This window comes from Oryzias latipes, chromosome 4 (genome assembly GCF_053564925.1).
Source record: "Oryzias latipes strain Hd-rR chromosome 4, Olatipes_Hd-rR_3.1".
Classification (NCBI taxonomy): domain Eukaryota; kingdom Metazoa; phylum Chordata; class Actinopteri; order Beloniformes; family Adrianichthyidae; genus Oryzias; species Oryzias latipes.
The window spans coordinates 9,086,819-9,108,750 of NC_136240.1; the positions used below are offsets into that span (position 1 = coordinate 9,086,819).

The following is a 21,932-nucleotide window of genomic DNA, read 5'->3' on the forward strand; positions in this document are numbered from 1 at the left end:
GGAAAGATTTCATGTAATCCTTGGACACCAGTGAAGATCACAAATCATTGAAGAAAAAAGGTTCAGAGCACTGTCTAGTGGGTCTAGATGACCCAACTACAAATGTTAAAGTGCCTAGGATAGCACAAGGGTTTACTGGATCAGGTGAGTGCAGGGTTCGATTGACAGAATTCAGCGGATTCAGGTAACCAGGAGCAGTTGGGTTACCTGGAAGATGCAGGGCAGAAGCTCTTTAAAACCTGAAACCAGGGAACCTCACGGGCATTACCACCACCATGCGGTGAAGAGTGGCAACTACAACCCAAAGTTAAAACGCTTCTGATGAAAATTTAGCCCTGTAGAAACCCACGGGCTCAAGTTTTTATTTTATTTCTTTAAATGTATTTTTATATTTTTTTATATTATATTATTTTTAGGATTTTTTTGGCTGCTTTTAATTGTTGCCACTCAAAAATGGACAAACAAACAAAAAATGTCAGATTAAGCTTAAAAGCCCAGAAGAAAATTATTTTTGTGTTTTCCAGGGTTAAAGTATTAATAATAATAACAATAATAACGATAAAATTAAATAAAGGGCGCCTTTCTGAGCACTCAAGGTCGCCGTACAACATATATGCAGTATATAAAATACACTAAAAAGTTAAAACGACAACAATTTAATTACATAGACTTTTTTAAAATATTGATGTGAAAACATAAAAAAGTTACCGTTCAAGTGAATAGGCCATTTGGAAGAGATGAGTTTTTAGTTTTGATTTGAAATGAGGGAGTGTGTCAGTATTGCGGAGGTCAGAGGGGAGTGAGTTCCAAAACTGGGGAGCAGAGCAACTGAATAGCCTGCTCCCCATGGTGACAAGAAGGGTGGAAGGGACAGAAAACTGGGTAGAGGAGGAGGAGCGGAGATCGCGGGCAGGTGTGACGATATGAAGGAGGTCAGAGAGATATGGAGGTGCAAGGTTGTGAAAGGTTTTGAATGTAGAGAGCAAGATTTTGTATTGAATGCGGTATGGAATGGGGAGCCAGTGAAGCTGCTGAAGGATAGGTGTGATGTGGTTGATGGATGGAGTGCGTGTGATGATACGAGCAGCTGAATTCTGAACCAGTTGAAGTTTATTGAGGGTTTTTTGGGGGAGACCAAACAGAAGAGAGTTACAATGGTCCAGGTGTGAAGTAACAAAGCTGTGTTCAAGTACAGCAGTAGACTGAGGAGTGAGGGATGGCCGGAGACGTTGTAGGTTTCATTGATGGAAGTAGGCTGAGCGGGTGTTGTTGTTTATGTGAGAAGTGATTTATAGACTACTGACACCCAAACTCTTTACCTGAGGGGAGGGACAGATGGTGGAGCCGTCAATGGAAAGACAGAAATGATTGGTTTTGCTCAGGGTGGATTTGGTGCCTATCAGAAGAAGTTCAGTTTTGTTGCTATTGAGTTTTGAAACGTTTGAGGTGAACCAGGATTTGACTTCATTGATGCAGTCAACCAGCGCTAATGGAGGCAGTGTGGAGTTGGGTTGGCTGGAGAGTTACTTTTACAAGAACATTGGGTACAAATGTCATCTTTTTCTCATAAAGTCGGGCTACTTTCAGTGTAACCGAAAACAATACGTTTAAAAACATAAAAAAGGAAAAATCAACCATCAAAGAAAATAAGGAAATGAGAAATGAACCCAAAAATGATCAATGAATAATTTACATTCATTGCTGATCCTGGTGATTATTACACTGTTAAGTATGAAAAAACATTAAACTCTTGAAAAAAATGTCAGAAATTTGCAACAAACCATTTAAATCCCGACTCCACTTCATTTACCATCAGCTTTCCAAGAATAAACTTCAGAATATCTTTTATACAGTTGGAAATAAATCCATGGCATAAATGGGTTAAACATCCAATAATTTAGTTTTTTACGCTTTTTTTGTTATTCTGACTTGTCCTGTCTAACAGCTGAGCAAACAGAAAAGAGCTGAAGGCCTCTGGACAGTTTTTACTGTTGTTTCATTGTTACAAAGAGTGTTAGCTCTGCATCACTGTTCAGTTATAATAAAACAAATTTATTCCAACTGAATCTCAGGTGGAGGAGACTTCCTTAATAATTGTTATTGTTTCATTGATAGAAGGTGAATTTTGTAGAAAAAGTAAGATGTCATCTACATAAAGGCTAATTTTATGATGGGTGTGTTTTGTTTAATGCATTTACTGCTCTCAGGCGGCCAGAGGTTTAAAAAAATATAGCAAAAATAGACGTAAGAGTTTACAATCCTGTCTGGTTCCCCTTCTTAGAAAAATACCTGTCAAAAGTCTGTCCGTTAGGTTTTTTGAAGTATTGTGGCGACCTGGGGGTTAAGACTCATGGAAAGTGCGAAATTTTACCATAAGTGAGGAAGCTGTGAAGAGAGGTGACCTTCATGTTGTTATGGTGTTTGTGGGTTCAAAATAAATGGGCTTTGATGCCAGAAAGGAGATCTGGCAATCTGCATCTTTGTCTACTACTCCCTCTCTGACACTGTTCGGGGTTGTACGGTGTATGGGAAAAAACAGATCTCCAACTCGGCCAGATAATTGGCAGCTCGACTCTCGCTTCCCCCAAGTGACGTACCAGCCGAGTCGTTACAGTATTTCTATGGAAGCATATTGTATTCAATAAAAAACTGTTGTTTGTGCTATTTTATTTGTTTTTGTGCAATTTTTTTCTAGAACTACAAAAAGCATGGAACTAAAAAAACAGGTTGGGCACTAACCTCATCTCAAGCTTCATCTCGTACTTTGCCACCTCGGACAGCGCAACTTTGGCATCTCATGTTTCCCTTCTGTAGCTTCCTGACTTCTAAGAGTGCTGTAGGGTGTAGGCCGTTTTATTTATTTGTTTATTTTTTGTGAAAAGCAACAGTATGGGCTCACCATGCACCAAATGGCAAATGCACCAACAACCTTAAGGCTGGCTTTTGCACACATAGCTGTAGATGCCACTGTCCTGTGGTGCAGCATCATTGATGGCCAGCTCCAGCAGACAGTCTCTTTGCTCAATCTGGTACGTCTCTCCGTTCTCCAGCGTCTCTCTTCCGTTGTAGCACCAGGTCTGGAGATTTCACAGTGTAGTTTGATGCAGAGTTACTCCTGCACTTTAAGGTTCTTCGGCTATCGGCTGAATGTCATGGAAAGGGCTTAAAAGCAAAGAGGAAGTGAGCAGAACAGAAAGATCATCAGATCTCTGTTGTGTAGGAATCTGGTTTGGGTTTTAGCATGGAACCATGGCAGGACATTAACTGTTAGTGTGGCAGAAGTGTCTGTGCATATGTAGTCACATTGAACAGGGAGTTTTAAAAAGTACACATTTTACCACACTAAAGGAATTGAATTACATAGATTTTATTTGCCTGGTGTTTATGGTGACATGTTGCAGTTTCACATTTTTCAAAATCAAAAGGTTTTATTTGATGACAATTGGTTTTGTGTCCAAAGAGTAAAATTTAGCATACGGTAAGTTGTATTTGTCATTTAAAATGCCTTGTTTGCCTATGTTTCTGAATTTTGTTATATTTATAGATTATTTGTACTCAGGTGACAAATAAGATAGTAAGAAGCCAAAATATTTGTGAAGGAAGATAAACCTTATTTGCTTGTTTCAGCAAACTGTTCAAGCAACTCCTGACACAGAGTTTCGATAGTCCTGGCAGCAGCAGATTCATGCTAATTCAACAACTAAAAAAGTTTCATTGAACTCAATTGTTGTGCTGAAATTCCCCTGTGAGTGTTTTACATCCAGGATCATTGTGATCTCACCTGTCAGATCCTCTTCTTCTCCTTCCCGCTCTTGGAGCCTTTCTTCTTCTAACAACAAATTAAAGTAACCATGAATCACATTAAGAAAAACCCCAGTGATGTTAAGACATATGCCCAGACTATGGTATACATGCTTATACCATGGTCCAGGTGAATACTCGATTCTGATTGGCTGCTGGGTGTGCATTAAAAAGTGATAACTGCACACCCCAAAAATAAGTTCTGGTCACCTATCTTAAATCTGTATCACTGCGCCAGCTTCTTTAAAACAACATTTAGTTTCATCATCTGGACATAAACAAGCAGTAAGAGGTGAACTTTATCTCTGAACTGATGCTTTATTTAACGCATCGGGACGATCACCATATATATACATATATATCGCTTCATATCGGCAAATCTTGACTGCAGCTGTGCACGTAACAAATAGTCAGCTTTTCGTAAAAAAAGCGATCCAAATCGGAAAACCCCCCAGGAATTAAGGACTAGAAACAGGTTAATATTTATTTATTTTGTAAGTGACCATGGAATAAGTTCCACTTCGTGGAAGCAACCGTCCGACGCCAGCTTCCACGGCGTGCGTTAAAAAGTGATAATGCACACTTCGTCGGCCATTAACCCTTACATAGAAAACATATGTTTGCTTGTTACACTAGCATTAATCCTTTTAAATTTGATTCCGTCAGGTTAGGTTATATGGACAGTGTTACATGGACAGTGTTTAAGTTCTATGGTAAGGTTTCCCAATCCGATATTTCAAGTCCAATTTCACCTAGACATGAATAAATACACACCAATTTTTATTTTTTATTTTAAGAAATTAAAAACATTTATGCTCTAACGAGCCACATAAAATGACATGGCGGGCCACATTTGGCCCCCAGGCCTTGAGTTTGACACATATGGGCTATATCATAAAAAATCAGCTTTTTTTGGTTTTAAGTGTGTTATAATGTTCATTCCTCACAAAAAAACCAACAACCCTAAAGCTGTATTTTGATCCATTCATGCATCTCTGGGTATTCCTATAAAAAAAATGCTCTCTGAGCACCCGCCCCCAATCCACAAAATCGAGTGGGTTCTCCTATTGTGACATCACAAAATGAGAAAAGGCCCCTTCCTGGAAGAGTCTGTGCTGCCAAGTCTGTCCCCAGGCGAACACACCCACTTTTTCTGTAGAGCTAGCAGAGGAAGCTAGCCTTTACCTTTTGTGCACACTATGCACATCAATCTTTTCAAAAGATGTTTTTGTGGGCAAAACGCAGACACACTGCCAAGGTTGGCTCTAGGATGATGTCATGAAATGGGCAACAGCCACAAGGGGAGAAAGGCGAAGCCTCGGAGATAGAGTCGTCTTTCTTTCGGGTTGGAAAAGAAGAAAATAACTAATATTTAATTAAAAATAGTTCTTTAATGTGCCAAAGGTAGTATATTATCCTATATATGGATTTAATTTTATTCTGCAAGATTAAGAAAAGCTTAATATAGTCACATTTTTTTGGTAAAAAAGTGATTTGAAGCTAAACAATAGGATCAATTAAGTGATAAAAATTGATTTAATTTCTTTGTGACAATCGTATGAGCCAGATAATGCCCTTCAAAGTGTCTATTATGTAAGGGTTAAGGGCCGGTTCAGGTTTCTGCATTGTCCGTTAATGTCCGTTATACTTTGATCTGGGTAAATACTCAATTCTAATTGGCTGCTGGGTATGGATTAAGTAAGGGATAATGGCAGACAAAATGTGCATTATGAGAAATTAACGGACGGCGTGAAAGCCTGAACTGTCCAATGCAACATCGTGGACACCTTGTCCAGCACTATCCCCTACTTATGTTACGCACAGCTGAACAATAATATAACTGCAGGATTTTTCTATTTTCTTGGCAGAAAAGCTTTGGATTCAAATGAATTCCCCACTTTCAGAAGTTCATGACTTCACAGGAGGACCTGCTCTCAGAGGTTTCATCCATCCATGACATCTGCACTATAAACAGAATTATTCAATAGACCAAGACATACTCAGAGATTTTTCTTTAGGATTTTGGTTTTTGAAGAAAAAAGTCTAGAAAAAGAAGCAGAATAACACTTCAACCTTTTATATTTATTCAAAAAGAAATGACACTTTTGTTTGATCCACTGATTAAAATCACTTGTTCTGTACAAAAAGAAGACTAATCACCTCCAAACACACAAGTGTTTGGGGGATTAAAACAGTTATACATCTGCACCGTTTAATAGGAAAAAAATACCAAAAATGGCTTTGACATCCTTTTACAAACTGTATCTGAAAAGTTCCTGGTGTTGGGTTGAGGATCAGTCAGGATGAAAATAGGTTTCTGAAAGACCCACTCCGATAAAAGTGGTGTTTTTAACAAGTTCTTGTGGGATTTTTTTCAGACGAGGGAGGACATAAAGAAAATTCACATTCAAATGACATTTCTGAGTATATCTTTGCTCAAATCAGTGTGAATCAGGAGCAGATGAAAAAATGCAGTTTGATCGTATTTGTGATTTAGAAAATACGTTGGGTGGGGCCACAAGAACCCCGCTGTGCTCCATTCTGACACATCCACCGATGGGCTGTAAGGTAAATGGTAAATGGCGTATACTTATATAGCGCTTTTCTACTTACAAGGACAAAGCGCTTTACAGTCACAGACCCATTCACACACTGGTGGCGGCTCCGCTGCCAAACACAGGGGCCCGCATACCACCAGAGGCAAGGTGGGGTTCAGTGTCTTGCCCAAGGACGCTAATGGGAGAGAGTGTAAACAGAGAGCTCTCCGCAACAGGGAGGGAAAGGTCCCGCCGACAATTTGGAGATGAATTTCTGACGCTCTGCAGAAACTATGTCCTAGAAAACAACACAGGTTTTTAGATTTTAGCTAAAAAAGGCATCATCATAATTAAAAGACCACTGGGGACTTTGAAAAGATAACAAAAGATGATCGGAGTGAGACTTTGAGAGTGTTGCATTTCTTTCACATCTAGGCACAGAAACTAGTAGCCGTTTTCAGACATTTCCTTAAAATCCTCAGGAAAAAGTCTGGAATTTAATAAAAACCTTAAATTGTGTTTTTCAGTCTTGACCTCCCACAAAGTTAAGCCTCGGTTACAAACATGTGTGCGATGGAAACCCTGAAATGGCAACACAGTGGAAGAGGAGTAACTAATGATTATCGAAGAGCAGAATTTACCAAATTGTGTTGAATCTGCGTGTTTGTGTGAGAACATCACAGGGAAGGAGACCAGCGATATACTCGAACCATACAGAAGACATAAATCATGCCCTTCTTTTTCTGTAGGACAAAATCCATCAAAAATAGGATTTTGCTCTAAAGGATCAAAGTGCAATAAGAAAGATTCCCTTCATGCTAGTGTCTAGTAGTAGAATCTGTACATTTTAAGGTCCTCATACTTGTCTGGGTTCAAAGGTTTCTGGGTTTGTGCATTGTGGATTCACCTCTCAGTAAGGCAGAGGTCTGCAGAAAACGCAGAGAAGAAATAAAAAAACTGGAACTAAACAGCTGAAAAAACGGTAAATGAAATGGCTCAGGAGAGGAAGTCGGGTTCTTCTCATCTGTTCTGGGAGGACCTGAAGGGAAAACATGTCCCACCATGTCTGCGTCATCCCGACCAAGCTGAGACTGGTTCAGTCTCTGTGTATAGCCCTAAAACACTCAGACGTCCAGAGCAGATGTGCCGACGAGAGTCAGAAACTGAATTCAGGAAACTTGCCAAGCTCAGGAGGAAGAACACGGTTTGATACGCTACTCCTCTTTGTGCAGGATCTCATGCAGACCTGAAGACATGTAGTAGGGTCTGGATGAAGAACCGTCATTCCTCTCCAAGTCTTCACCTGAGGCCACCAGGAAAGGAGGAGCAGACAGAAAAAGAAAAAAAGAGAAAGACAGAACAGCACAGAAGAGGCAGAGAGAAGTGAGCCTTTCTAAAAAATACTGCAGACTGCAGTATTTTTTTGTTCTACAGGTTCTACTGTAACAGCAGTGCCTGATATCTGTAGTTTGGTTTGAAGGTGGAGTGTCGTACTCACAAAAGCACAGGAACAGTGTGTCCACACAGATGGCATAGACATTAAAAAAGGCATTTGCAATCACATAGGAGCCAAATGTCACCGTCTGCAGGAATCAGAGCAAATCAGTCAGCATCCAAATGAAGAGGCTTATTGAATTGAGTTTTATCTTCTTACCAAAAGAGGGACCCAAATGTGATGCAGAACTGGCACCTCTTCTTGTAAAAACGGGATTCTTCTTGAGAAGAAGAAAAAAGCAAGAACACCTGAAAAGACAACAAGAAGAGCACAAATATTTGCATTTTTTAAATTAATTATAAAGAAATTGATAGACATAGATGTATTTTATGGCAGAAAGCTTAGAAATAATATTTAAAGACGATAAATAAGAAGAACATGCATGAAAAACAGATATAGCTGTCTTCTCCAACGTGGCCACTAGATGTCAGTGCAGTTACACAAAAGAGGATGTGCCTTTACAAGCGTTTATAAGCCAAAAACTATAGTGGCCCTTAAGTGCAAATCACATCAACAAATCACTCAATGCAAAAACATATTAAAGATCACAACAATAAAAGCCGGGGAAAACTTATACAACATTTTATTTAGATTAAGATTTATTTAAAAAAAAACAAAAAACAACTAAAACAATACAAAATAATAAATACAATTACCATCTTCAATGCTTAAGATAAAAAAAAGAGTGAACTCAGAAAACAAGTAAAAAAAAAAAGAAAAAAAAGAAAATAAAGTTCCAGAAACAGAAATGTAAAAAATAAAAATTTGGAAAACAAATAGGTAACTGGAAAAGGTACATCAGTGATTGGATGATGACATTTTTTGACCTTTTCAAGCAGAAGTTATTGTGCATGGTGGTATCTTCAGTTAGAAGATTTTTTTTTAGCCTCTGCTTAAAGAAATTTTTTTTAAAACATTTGTTGTTTTTTACATCGTCGTCGTGATCTTGAATATGTCCTGATGTGATTTGGAATTCAGGGCCACTGTAAACACTCACCCGACAGCAACAGCAAACTATGAAAAACTCACCAAGTCCTCCTGAAATGAGCAGTTTTCCCAAGAAAAGCAGAAAGTCTGTGACTTTGTCCAAAACAACCACTCTTTGCAGAGAAAGGAAAAACCCAGAAAGTTGGAAAACAGAAAGGACACCATCATGCACTGTGACGTAGACCCAGAGAAGGTCCTAGTCCACATCAGCTGAATGGGATGCTCAGTGATAAAACGAAGACACTAGGCTTAGATTTAACATAAATGTGTTAGCAAGAGTCCTGTTTTCATCAAGAATCATATCCTGTGTGAAGTTTACCAAGAAAAAGTTAGAATAAAACAGATTTGAGTTTGCAGGGAAAGTGACTCTCACCGAACAACGTTCCTCATCAAGAGCGAGAAAGCCTCCTTAGAAGAAGTGCAGAAGTTCTTTCCATATATTGCTATCTTTGGGGAGAAGAAAGCAGACGAAAAATTCAACATTTAGCTTGGTGAAGTCAAACACGCTTTTCTAACAATGATACAATCTGAGGGGTGGAACGAGTTTCTATATATTCAGAAATCTGTTTCCAAAAGTATGAGGGTGAATATTTGTTACATATGAGATCACTGATCCCTTATCTTTATAAATATGTGAGAGTTTAGTCAAATTCATGTCAGGCAGGCCACGTAATTACCACTTTATAAATGCAAAAAAAATATTTGATTTGAAGTAAATAAACTAAAGCCTAATGTGCCGAATGTAAATAAAAAAAAAAGAGTTCAAAATAAAGTGTCGGTGAATGTTCTCATTTTCAAAGTAAAAGCATTAAGTGTTTTTTTGTAAACCAGGGGTGTCAAACTCATTTTCACTGAGGGCCACATCAGCATAGTGGCTGTCCTCAAAGGGCCAGATTTAACTTATACATGTAACTAAATGTAATGAAAAATAAATGTAACTACTAATTAATGTTAAAAAACGAATTATTCATTTATTATAACTTTTCAAAGTGACAATTACAGCTGCATAGAAAACATGTGTTGACTTGTTACTCTAGCATAAATCCTTTTAAATTTTGTCCGCTTATGAAAACCCACATAACTCCATTAATGAAGGATCAAACTGGACAAAGTAAAATAACATAAAACTGAGCTAGAAAGAACATGTATTACACGTGTAACATTTTGCAAAAAAAGGCTGCACACAGCCATGGATCCAACTGATGGTTTGATGACAACAATTTCTCTACATACACACTTAAGACCTGCAGGAGGCTCGACATAAATAATATGTAATCAACTAAAGAAACATTTTATTTTAAGAAATTAAAAACTTTTATGCTGTCGTGGGCCACATAAAATGACATGGCGGGCCACATTTTGCCCCCGGGCCTTGCGTTTGACAAATGTGTTGTAAACTTTGAGACTAAAGTTCTGTTCATTGCAGCAAGTTCTAAAAAGAAATAATTTTGTTTCAAAAATATTCAACATCTAAAAAAAATAATAATGATCAATTTGATCAGTTATGCGAAGTAAAAATTGAGATTCGATCTGTGAATACTTGATTTTAATTTATGAACTGGACCGCCGCCTACGTAATGATCCACAGTCTACCTCAGACGCCAACTACATGAAAAAGTAACAGGTGAAGAATCTCACCATAATGTATGCATTCCTGTTCAGAAACCGGATGAAATGCTCCAGGCACCAGAAACAAGATTTGAGGCAGCAAATCAAGAACCGAGCGCAGCCATTTTGAGAACCTGGAACAATAACAGGAACATCATTTGAAATGTTGAAACATCATGAAATGTTTATTTTTTTATTTTTAGGAAAAATCAAGAAGTAGCTGCAGAAAAAGAAGAACAGGCTCAAGCCTAAAGAGTCCCAGACTCACCTTTCAGTCTGTAGTCCAAGTATTCCAGAACGACTCGAACCATCTGTGTTAAAGCGAGGATTAGAGAGCCAAAGGCCAGAGATCCTGTGTGATACCTGGAAAGCAGAAAAATGAGCAATCAAAACCTTTCAAAAAACAAAATATTTTCTTTTAAAGTCCCACTCCAATCATATTTTCATCTAAAGCGTTCCCAGTGGACTTTTAATGATGTTTATGTTGTTTTTAGCCAAAATCAAAAAAAAAAAATTGTCGTTTTCTAAGACATAGTTGATCAGAAATTCACCTCTGAGTTGTGGCCAGGACCGTTTAACATAGCAACCCCACCCCTCTTCCCATTACCGAGAGCGCCTGCCCAGTGCATTTTCTGCGTCAAAAATATGATCTTTTTTTAAACAGCATTTTTCGTTTACTCCTGATTCACAACAATTAAAATAAAGAAAAACTCAGAAATGTAATTTTAAGTTTAATTTTCTTCCCATTTGTCCTGCATCATCAGACAAATGCTACAAGAACGTGTTAAAAACACCAAAAACTGCATTTTGAGAATGGGTCTGCAATTCATTCCTTTGTTTTCAGCACAAACCAAAACCCGTACAGACTTTTTACCCATAAAATGACAGGGTCTTATTATCCAGAATGAACATTAAGATGAAAGCATGGTTTCCCACCGTATGGCTCTGCTGAAGGAGGAGGACAGCGGGCAGGCAGGGACGTCTCTGGGCTTCACAAGAGCCCAGTAGTAGGAGGCGAAAGCTCCAGCCAGCGTGCACTGGTTCAGAGCCAGGATGAAGTTCAGCAGCCAGAGGAACATGAAGAGGTTACACAGGTGGAGGACGAGGATGTAGCGGTGGTACAGGCTCTCTCCACCGTAGAAGGCAAACAGGCACCGAGACGCGGTGCAAACCCTGGAGACGTTGGTCTGACTGAAGTTCTGAGACAGAGAAACTTCTTTAAACTAACATGTGCTGCTGGAATTTGAGACAAAATGTGAACAGAATGCAAAACAAATGACAGACTTTCAGCAGATAATCCAATCAGATGCAGTCAATGCAGCTTCCAGGTTCATTTTAGGAGTTTATTCAACACAAAATGATCAGTCTGACACCCAACAATAGAAAAAAGGCTGGAGCATAAAACGTTGGTTCTACTTTCACGGTTGACGTCTACAGTTTGGCTGAGAGGCTGGAACGGACCCTGAAGATAAACTTTAGATCCGTGGTCTCCAACCTTTGTCAGGCCATGGACTAGTTTAACGTCACATCTTCTTTTTTTTTTTACAGGCCGACTTGTTCGAGACTGAAGTTGGCATCTGATTTCTTTAGCCTTCAAATTCCCTTGACTTTTGAGGCTGAAGTTTATCTTCATCCTCTGTAAAATATCTGCAGTTAAAATGTCTTAATACGCTAGATTCCTGCAGGAACCATTAAAATGTGATCTAGATTTTCCCTTAATCTATGACTGCCAAAGTAGAAACTTAAAAAAAAATAAGACGCCAACTTCCTCCTCATCTGACTTTTAATAGATACATACACAAAAACGATCTCTAAAACTGTAATAAACTCTAAACGTAATAATAAAGATGAATCCACTGTTTGAACAGCTTTATTAGCAGCATCCTGGAAACATTAGACAGCCGGTTATTATTATGGTCAGTGGGAACAATTCTCATAATAAATCCTTATTTGTAATAAAGACTCCTGGTTTTTGTCTGTTAAATACGCTTTCTTTTATTTTGAAGCCAAGGGCTTTTCTTGTGTTTCCTCTCTGGATCTTTTCTGCCAAATACCTTTGTTTTTGTTAACTTTGCTGGCTTAGGGCTTTCAGTTTAGCGGTTGACGCAGCCGCTTTAAGAAAGTAGTGGATGGATTTTTAACACGTGACCGAGCAACTTGACATGCATGAGTCAGATGTGATGGAGAGAATCCTGTGTTTTTTCCCAAAAAAACACCTCCTTCAAAATCAAATTAGAAATGGTTTTGGTCTGTGGGTTTGAGGACCACTGCTCTAAAGTACTAAGGTTAAAATTTGAAGTACAAATGATTCACAATTCCCAATAAAAGCTGTAAAAACACAATAAGCAAAGACTTTTAGGACATAAATGAAAAAAAGTGTCTAAAAGCTACAAAATCATCCCTCTTCATCTGATGCTTCTGCTTTTAATTTCACTTTAAATAACACATTTTTTTGTGGAATAAACATATTATTTAGCAGTTTTTATGTTTTTAAGCAGTAAGGTCATTCACATTTCATTTCAGGAGAAATCTTTTCGAGAATTTCCAGAAAAGTACTTTGAGTGGAACAGCAAAAGTTTGTCTAAACAAACATAAGAAATATTTCTACAGCGTTTGAGTCAAACCTTTGGATTGCAGGTGAAGTTTGCATACATGCATCGCTCATCAGCGGCAACCACCTTATAGACGGCATTCCCCGAAGAGGCTAAGAAGCTGAAGACAAACCGGTTAAGGCCGACATGACGGCACATCTGCTGAACTCAAGAGTGGTTGATCAATTAAGCAGAAGGAAGGATACACTGCTGTAACCGCAGCATAAGAGACGCAGACGGCCAGAAAGAAGAAGGTCACCAGAGGGTAGAAGAGGGTGGACGTGATGCAGCCGATAGCCCTAAAATAGTCATGGGAGGTGGTTCTATTAAACAGAATCATAGCTGGCTGAAGACAGACGCTCTGGACACTTACTGGCTTCCCTCTTTTAAAAGAGCGATGGTGATGCTCAGCCTGGACCTCAGAAATATCAGCACCATCACGAAGACAACCTCAGCCATGCAAAGCAGGATCACTGCAACCAGAAACATATTTATATCAGAAACCTTTCATCTGCCTTTGAAATCTTTTTAGGAGCAAAGCATTTGGAAGAAAAAAAAACACCAACTACTAATTATAACTGCTCCAGTGGAGCTGCGGATGAAAAAAGCTGAGTGAAAACCCACTGAAGATGAGCCATGTTTGGCTGCGCTGAAGGTAAACGCTGAGATCTGTGTTGAAGCCGCTTTCAGAGATGATGACGTTGGCCTCCGACCTTCTGCTCAGAGCGCTGTACTCCCAGTAACAAAGCCAGATGCCTGAGGGAACGACGACATGCACCAGAGCCATGGTGAGTACAAAAAAAGACCCCCTCCGCTGTCAGGGCCAAAACAGGAAGTATTCACACTCACCGTAACCAACAGCAGAGATGACACAAAAAATGATGGTCCACACCATCAGAAACGCAGTGAAGCGAAGAAGAAGGATGAAGAGCAGACTGACCATGGTGGCGAGAGCCAGACCTCTGCAGCAGAAACAACAACATTGAAAGGAAGCAGCAGATTCTGGGGGTTTCTGCATCACACATGATGAGAACAGAAACACCTTTTGGCAGTGATGTTGGAGTTTTTAATCCCTAAGATGATTTCTGTTTCTGCTTAGTCTTTTTTTACAATAAACGAACTGAACTAACGTTCATTTTTCAAGAACTCCTTTTTGTCTCAAACTAAAATTGACAGTTTGTTACTTGGGTTTAATTTGTGCATCATTTGAAGGCAGGCTATTCAAGATTTTTTTTGGAGTTTATTCTATTTTTATTAATTTATCTTGTATTTTATTTCCTGAACATTAAGTTTTTGGAAGCCTCAGCAAAGAGCAACTCTGCTGTTTTATTTTGAGTTTTATAAAGAAAAATTCATCCAATGATGGAACCAGAGCAGACGGGCAGTTTTCCACCCCACCCGTACGTCTATTTGGTTTAAATCGTCTACGACCACCATCAGCTCACTCCACCTGCTGCAATTTTGATGCACAACGAATGCATAAAAACAAACTGTCTATGCGGTTTGTTTTTTGAAGAACACGGCTTCTGGAGAAGCTAAAGTAAAGACATCGCTCTTTCACTGTGACCTGAAAGCATAAACGAGGCGTCGGCCTCCGGGTTCACAGCAGTCCGGCTAACGCTCGGGAAAGATGCAGCAACAGCAGACGCGTCAGTCAGCTGTTCTGCTCTTGCTGTGGGGATTTCAAGCAAAAACTCAACACAGACAGCAAAGTCAGCACAAGAGCATCCGTGTCGATCCGAGCGGAAAAGTCCAGGAATCCTGACAGCGGCTGAGCGGATCCTCGAAGGGGAAAAAAGCTCACATCAGGAGATTGATGCTAGAAAGGTTTTCTAAGCAACTCAATTTAGTTTGAGTCGAACTTCATTTTAGCAGAGAGTTTTTGACAAACAAGTGTCTTCATTTATCTGAAATAAGTTTAAAATGCATCACTTACCAAACTTTATGAACCAAAAATTAGGCGTACAAATCCCACATGAAATGAGGATATATGAAAAATAACACCAAAACTTCTAACCCAAAGTAAAATAAGCACCGATGAGTGACTGAAAGTGCTAAAAGGTTCAAGGCCTGCTTACATGAGGATCCACTTCCAGGAGCTTGCATAATCTTCCATCATCTGCGTGCTCACTTCTCTGACATTCAACAGGCTGGCGATGCTTCTGTGGTGGAGCAAGTGGAGGAGAAAAGAATGAAGAGGAAGACGAGTTAACAGCCTCCACCAGAGCAGCTTCCCGGGATTTCTGCATCCCTTTAATGACAGCGCCTCCTGTGTGCTCAGGATGGAACTACATCAATAATTCTTTTCTTTATTGAGCTGCGTTCACACCGAACACGATTTACACGGTAGAGGGGGCGAGTTTCAATGTTAAGTCCATGGTACAGATGCGATCTGAGGTCCTGCAGCTGAAAGGTCTGGCAGCAGCGTGATTTGAGTGGCATGCTGCGGCGGGTAAAAGTAAAAAATATTAACTCTGGGGAGGTGGCCGCGTCGTGTCAACCAGTCAGGGACTGGTAGATCGGTCCTATAGTTCTCATCCTGAACTTCCATCCATTTTCTTAAGCCGTTGTTTCCTTTTCGGGGCAGCGGGGTTTCAGGAACCCGTCCTGGCTTCTGTTGAGCGAAGGCGGATACCACCTACAGTCTGTCACAGGGCACATGGAGCTGTGACAGACTGTCCAGGGTGTCCCAGCCTGGACAATCTGTCACAGGGCCCATGGAGCTGGAGCGATCCACATCACTATGCGGCTCCCGCGGGGGGGGGGGGGGGGGGGGGGGGTGAGCTGGCAGTCAGACAGAGACCCACTGTGGGAGGCAGCCTGCTCAGGCCTCCTGAACTTTATATTCTCTGGTTTGGATCAAGGCAATAATAAAGATCCCCTGATTGTATTCTTGTTTTTTGTTTTTCCTTCTCTGGTTAATGCGGGACAGCAAGCCTTCAAACTCGTCAAAGTGAGATGGAAAGACCGTCTTTCAGACACAGCAGCAGGAGAGAAGCTCACTGTACCGGGAGAGTCTCCAGAGACGTGATTACTGTTGCTTTTGTAGAGCTCTTCATGATAAATAAACCGGATCTCTCAACATCGTCTGTGTCTTCCATGCATTGTAAATAAGATCTTCACATTTTTGGACTGGTGGCCAGCAAAGAACTCGCTGCGCGATGAAAGAGAGGAGGCCGACTCGAATTTGCCGCGCGAAATGCGTTCTGTGTAAACGCAGCTTCTCAGTCAAAAACGCTGGTTTCAAACCCAGACTTTTGTTGAAGAAATACACACAAAAACAAAATTTTCAAAATAGGAATTAACACGATGATCCTTTAACAGGTGTCAAGATTCCCTGTAAAATTCTGAAGTGCATTTTTCTCTTTTTCTGAACTAAACTTGAATTGTGATGCTTTCTGTTACAGTTAATGGATGTGACAAAAGATACAGAGCCAAGTAATAAAAAACATTTAATTCAATCCTAATTTCTGCATACTCTTTATCATAGAGACAAAGACTGCATTCTTAAAGACAACTTTAAATCTAATCCAACCTAAAATTCTATATTGATGACAAATTAAAGCAGAGATCACATGAAAGGCTCACTTTTCTGATTTTTACAATAGAAAACAAGTAAAATTAAGAACAGGACTGGAAAAAAAGTATAAAAATAAAAAAGCAGACTTTACATCAATGCACCACCAGGGGGCAGCATATTCCTTTGTCAAAATCGGGACAAAGGGGGTAAATAAGGAAGGTAAATAAATGTTTTTTATCTTTTCCCAATCCTGTTTATGAAGAAAAGTAAATGTGGAGGAATAAAAAACAAACGTTTTCAAACTAACATCTTAATCTAAATAGATTTTATTTGGAAATGAAAACTAAAATAAATCATTCATCATAAATCATTTTTGAGCTTCTCTCAAAAATCTTTGAAAATTCAAATATCATCCATAAGGATCTAGATTTATTTAAAATGTCAGATCATTGTTTTAAATGAAGACACTATTTTAAAGTGTGGGAATGCGAAGCTCTCTCATAACATAAAAGAACACCTGAACTTGAACCTACTGTATGATCTGGAAAAAAGACATGACCCTGGAGTTAAACTGACACAGTTTTGGTTATTTTGATTGCTTTTCAGCATCCCTGCTTAAAATCCATCCATTTTAAAATAATACCCCTTTCAGATTAATAATTAAAATGGAGTGTTTTGCTCTTTATTGGCAGGGCCGACTCGAGTGTCTAAACATCAGTCCAACTCGGCTGCTCTCACCTGGCCGCCTCTTTGAGGTCGTTGATGCTTCTCCTGTTGTTGTCTCCGTCTTTGAAGACGGTCTGATTGGCCACAGTCCAAACCCCATTTCTTCTACTGAAATCAGGGAAGCACCGCTGAAGAACTAAAACACATTTTTTGTTGGGTTTAGGAGTTTGTGAGGCAAACAGCTTATTGTGTGTTGCACAAAAAGCAGATTCTCTTACACGGCCTGCTGGGCACAATCATTGACGGACAGTCTTCATCTCGCATGACCTCTCCGACCGACTACGATGGAAACACAAGAGACCGACTGTAAATGGTTGAAACCAAGAGATTTTTGTTGGACGCCCACAACTCAGAGATGAGTGTCTAATGAACTCCTGCCACTAGGTCCTAAAATACGACCCAAGTTAGGGGATTTTGTGCCAAAAACGGCATCATCAGAATTGAAAGACACGTGCAATACATGTTCTTTCCAGCTCAGTTTTATGTTGTTTTTCTTTATTCAGTTTGATCCTTCATTAATGGAGTTATGTGGGTTTTAATAAGCGGACAAAATTTAAAAGGATCTATGCTAAAAATACATCAAAAGATGACCGAAGTGGGACTTTATTGTCTTCATTCGGTGCGTCACATTTCTGCTTTAAATGGAGAAAATAAAAAATAAAAAATAAAAATGCCAACAAGTTCCAGTTTTTCTGATTCCTGCTTGAGTTATCATTTTCATAGAAGACAGGAAAAAGTGTGATTCAGTCCAAACAGCATGACTGAGCTGTGAGGAGCTCCCACACAACAGCTCCGACTGAGACTTCATGCCAACGTCAGAGACGCTGACCTGCTGCCAGCAGACCAAACCTGACGATCAATGCACATTTCAATCAGCTCCTCAACTATCGAGACACTAGACTGGGCCTTTGTATTTAATCTAACCTTCATTTCCTGTGAAAAAATTTAGAAGCCAGGTGATTTGTTTGACAGCGAAGCACTTCATGACAGAAAGTGGACAACCACCCCTCACCTTCCTGCCGATCTCAAAGCCAGGCTTACAGAACTGTCTGTAATATTTCCAGCTGTTGGTGTTCCGTGCATCCAAAAGAGTGAGAAATCTGTCAGGGCACTTGGAGACGCAGAGCTGTGGGAGACAACGGGGTCCATCAGTCTAATCAGGTGAAGAAGGTGAAGAAAATACACAGCGTGCAGCATGGAAACCCCTCCTTAATGCTCTTACCTGGGTGGTAGGGCACTGCAGGTCAATTAAGATGGTGGGACTTGCACATTTTAGCATGTTGAAGTAGAACAATATGGCTTTGTTTCTGTGAAAACCCAGAAAGAGAGTTTCACTGAAGGCAGGAACAAGGCAGTATTCTGCTTGAGCCTTAAGCTATGTTCACACCGCCACCGGCCACGTGTGTCCAACCAGTCACTTCCAATAAAAAATGTATATAGAAACGCCCGTTACGGGCTTCCGTGTTCAAAACTCTTGCGTCCATGCAAGTTCCTACGACCATTTCTGGGCTCACAAAACACACATCCACAAAATCCACGTTGAACGTCAAACCAGGACTTGAACTCTTTTTATTAACAAAAGTACCAACCGTTGGAATATTGATCACAAAGGGGAATGAATAATTGCGGTTTGTGCTTGGCTGGAATTCGATGACACCAATTCTTTCATATATCGGACTACAGCTGTGAGAGAAAAAGCCTGGAGCAAGATTTGCACCACTTTGAAATTTCACACCAAGACTCTTGCAGCTGTAGTTGTTGGATATGCGCTAGTAAAGAGTAAGAAAAGAAAAAGAAGTAAAATTCCCTCTCTCCTTCTCCTTACAAATACTTCACGATACAATTACCACATGCACAACAATACGTTCCATTTCCATGACGTCCTTTCAGTTGACCGTACGAGCCTCAAGTTAACTGTAGACACAGCTGCCGCCCTCTCTATGACCCTCAATGAACCCTAACAACCCAAAAACCCACAGAACCCGTTTGGGTCAACCCTGATCCGGGTCCATATGACTATGGCTTTATTGACACACGTACGACATGATAACATGCAGAACATGTAAAGCTGAACAATGACCTGGAAAATCACATTTTTGATTATTTCTACTCACGCATTGGAGGAGTTCCCCTGGCCACAGAACTGTCCTTGGCTGTCAGTCGGATAAACAAGTTTCCGGGGGTCCCCTTGGATCCAGGCTGCAAAGAACCAACATCATTTACTCACAGCTGCAGAAAAAAACATGTCAGAGAACCTAGAATTACATGTTTTAGACGGAAGGGTTTTAAAGTTCCAGATCCTAATAAAGAAGTACAAAGATTAGGATGTCTGAGGGTTATTTATTCAAATCATGGTGAATCAGGAGCAGATTAAAATATGCAGTTTGAAAAAGCTTGTTGTTGTTGTTATATAAAATCTACAATGGGCGCAGGCCACAAGCTCCCTGCTCTGCTCCATTCTGATGCATCCACTGTCAGACAAATAGATCCATGAATGCCTTTCATGGAAGATCACAGTTTGAGGAGCAGGACCTCCTCTCCAGAGGACTGTGAGGTCCCGTCATTTGTCTGTATTTGAGAAGTGGACTGAGTGACCCCACCCCTCTTGCGTTGCAAACAAGACATAACTGCTGGCTCCAACAAACCAAAATTCCATTGACTTCTATAGGCTTCTATGAGGCGGCTGGGTAGCTCTGTTGGGAAGGTGAGAGGCTACCACACAGGAATCCAGGGTTCGATTCCAAGAGGGCAATGAACGATGGTACTGGGGCAATTACCCTATCAATGGCGAGCAATTAACCCTTAGGCAAGACCCTTAACGCTACTGCCTCCCAAGCGCGATTCAGCTGCAGCTCACCGCTCCCCCAGGGGATGGGTCAAATGCGGAGAAAAATTTCCCCATTGTGGAATAAAAAAAGTATCAATTATTATTATTATTATTATAGAGAAATCAACAGCTATTACTCAGTCATTCTCTTGGTCAGAATAAACATTCTTGGTCTGATAAATGTTTTAATATCTTCTTGATAATCCTCATTTTTTAAATATTTTTCCGTAGTTCAAGTTATTCAAGTTATAAACTGACCAATCAGACACCACAATAAAATTAGGTGGCCGCGTCTGTATTGCAAGAAACTGACAACTGAATTGACTTGATTTTGTTGGAGCCGTTTTCTGTAGATGACGTCACACTGGTCCAGGTCTAAGATACAGACGATGGATCCAATAAAAAAAAATAGTCTTTGGACATATCCCTCTTCCTGTAAAGGTCAGTACCATCTAGAACAGCGTCCCACTCTCCATAAGGGAATGTTCCACGTTACAAACTCTTAAAACTCACTGCAAACATTGATTGAAAACATACCAGTCCAGGAAACATTGATTTTTAACCTTCTACTATTGAACTGTTGATCTTGTTACCTTCTTGTTCTATCCTGTCAAGACTCTAAGGATGTAAATTATTGCTATAATGCAACATATTTAGCTCTATTTCTGTGTGGATAGATGTAAATATAAGTAATAAATAAAATAAAATCTGGTCTGACGTGATCCTGTGATACGATCCTTCCACCACGTAAATCTTGAACTTTTCTATTTGCAGACTTTGGCGTGTTTCACCATGGATCAGGGGTCTGCAACTTTTACCAGTCAAAGAGCCAATTGAACCATTTTCTTATGGACCAAAGTCCAGGGAGGGTTGCAATGTCTCACCCCCCCTTTTTGAAAAATCTGCTTTGTATTTGTGGTTATTAAGCCAAAAGGTTTTTAAATATTCACAATTGTTGAAATATAGTGATAAATAAAAATAGTGACAAAGTGATTTTCTTTAAAAAAAAAAAAAAATTCTTTCTTTTATTTTAGCAGAACATCAAATTGATTTCAAAGTAAAACACAATAAAATAAGATCCTCCTGTTGCAGCAAATTTAGGTGAAATAAAAATGCAGGAGAGTCGAGTCAAACATAGCTAAGAATATGTGCTTCAAGCTTATTTTTAAAGATAAACCACTCTGACAGCAGATTGAACTTTTTACCATTATTTTGCTCAGTTTTCTGACGTGTTAAAAATCGAATCATAAATGAAAACGTAACTAAATCAAAACCTAAAACTACAAACCCATCCTTCATGTAAATTGTAAGGATTGAAAGCCAAAGAGCCACAATGGAGGGATAAAAGAGCCACATGGCTCCAGGGCCTCAGGTTGCAGACCCTGACCGTGTTTGTAAATGATTACATGAAATATAATGTTATGGTGTTGTCAGGAGAGCTGCTCTGTCCTGCAGAGAGAGAACAGCAAGTACTCCAAACCTCACCGGCATCAGGAGACTTTTGGCGGTTATCACATGTAACGTGGGGGACTCACCCACGGTGCCCATAGCGATGTAGCCGAGGATGAGGCTGACGAAGAAAGCGCACCAGAATGCATCAGTGCAGCTCCTGAGGATGAAAGCACAAACACCAAGAAAGGTCAATCCCAGAAGAGACGATCAGGACTTCCCCTCAATTAGAGGAGTTTCATGTTTTCATGGTGGGACATTATCCCGCTGCAGTTTCAGATGAAGAGGCCGTCTGTGCTTGGAGGCATCACCGGTGAAAATCTGAGCCTCCAGAGAAACAGTGGAGCAGTTTCACCAACTTTTTGATGAGCGCCTGAACGCCCCCCTGGGG

The 21,932-nt window shown here is 40.0% G+C and overlaps 1 protein-coding gene across 3 annotated transcripts in view; it reads right to left on the reverse strand.

The window, feature by feature from the left end:
• Window positions 1-5,862: 5,862 nt before the first annotated feature.
• slc44a5b (solute carrier family 44 member 5b) overlaps window positions 5,863-21,932 on the reverse strand; it is a 33,175-nt gene continuing 17,105 nt past the window's right edge. The window contains exons 3-22 of one of the 3 annotated variants that reach the window (XM_004067820.5): window positions 21,628-21,701; window positions 19,380-19,464; window positions 18,488-18,572; window positions 18,278-18,391; window positions 17,484-17,544; window positions 17,278-17,401; window positions 15,098-15,181; window positions 13,869-13,981; window positions 13,644-13,775; window positions 13,393-13,492; window positions 13,226-13,318; window positions 13,053-13,140; window positions 11,365-11,627; window positions 10,697-10,791; window positions 10,459-10,562; window positions 9,194-9,267; window positions 8,863-8,933; window positions 7,993-8,081; window positions 7,837-7,921; window positions 5,863-7,641 (exon numbers count right to left, since the gene is read on the reverse strand). In XM_004067820.5, the coding sequence (XP_004067868.1) occupies window positions 7,553-7,641; window positions 7,837-7,921; window positions 7,993-8,081; window positions 8,863-8,933; window positions 9,194-9,267; window positions 10,459-10,562; window positions 10,697-10,791; window positions 11,365-11,627; window positions 13,053-13,140; window positions 13,226-13,318; window positions 13,393-13,492; window positions 13,644-13,775; window positions 13,869-13,981; window positions 15,098-15,181; window positions 17,278-17,401; window positions 17,484-17,544; window positions 18,278-18,391; window positions 18,488-18,572; window positions 19,380-19,464; window positions 21,628-21,701 (2,023 nt within the window). In that variant the 3' untranslated portion in view covers window positions 5,863-7,552. Of the gene's footprint in view, window positions 7,642-7,836; window positions 7,922-7,992; window positions 8,082-8,382; window positions 8,934-9,193; window positions 9,268-10,458; window positions 10,563-10,696; window positions 10,792-11,364; window positions 11,628-13,052; window positions 13,141-13,225; window positions 13,319-13,392; window positions 13,493-13,643; window positions 13,776-13,868; window positions 13,982-15,097; window positions 15,182-17,277; window positions 17,402-17,483; window positions 17,545-18,277; window positions 18,392-18,487; window positions 18,573-19,379; window positions 19,465-21,627; window positions 21,702-21,932 lie in introns of those variants that run through there. The other 2 variants (XM_011473830.4, XM_078945731.1) reach the window with 2 other exon arrangements.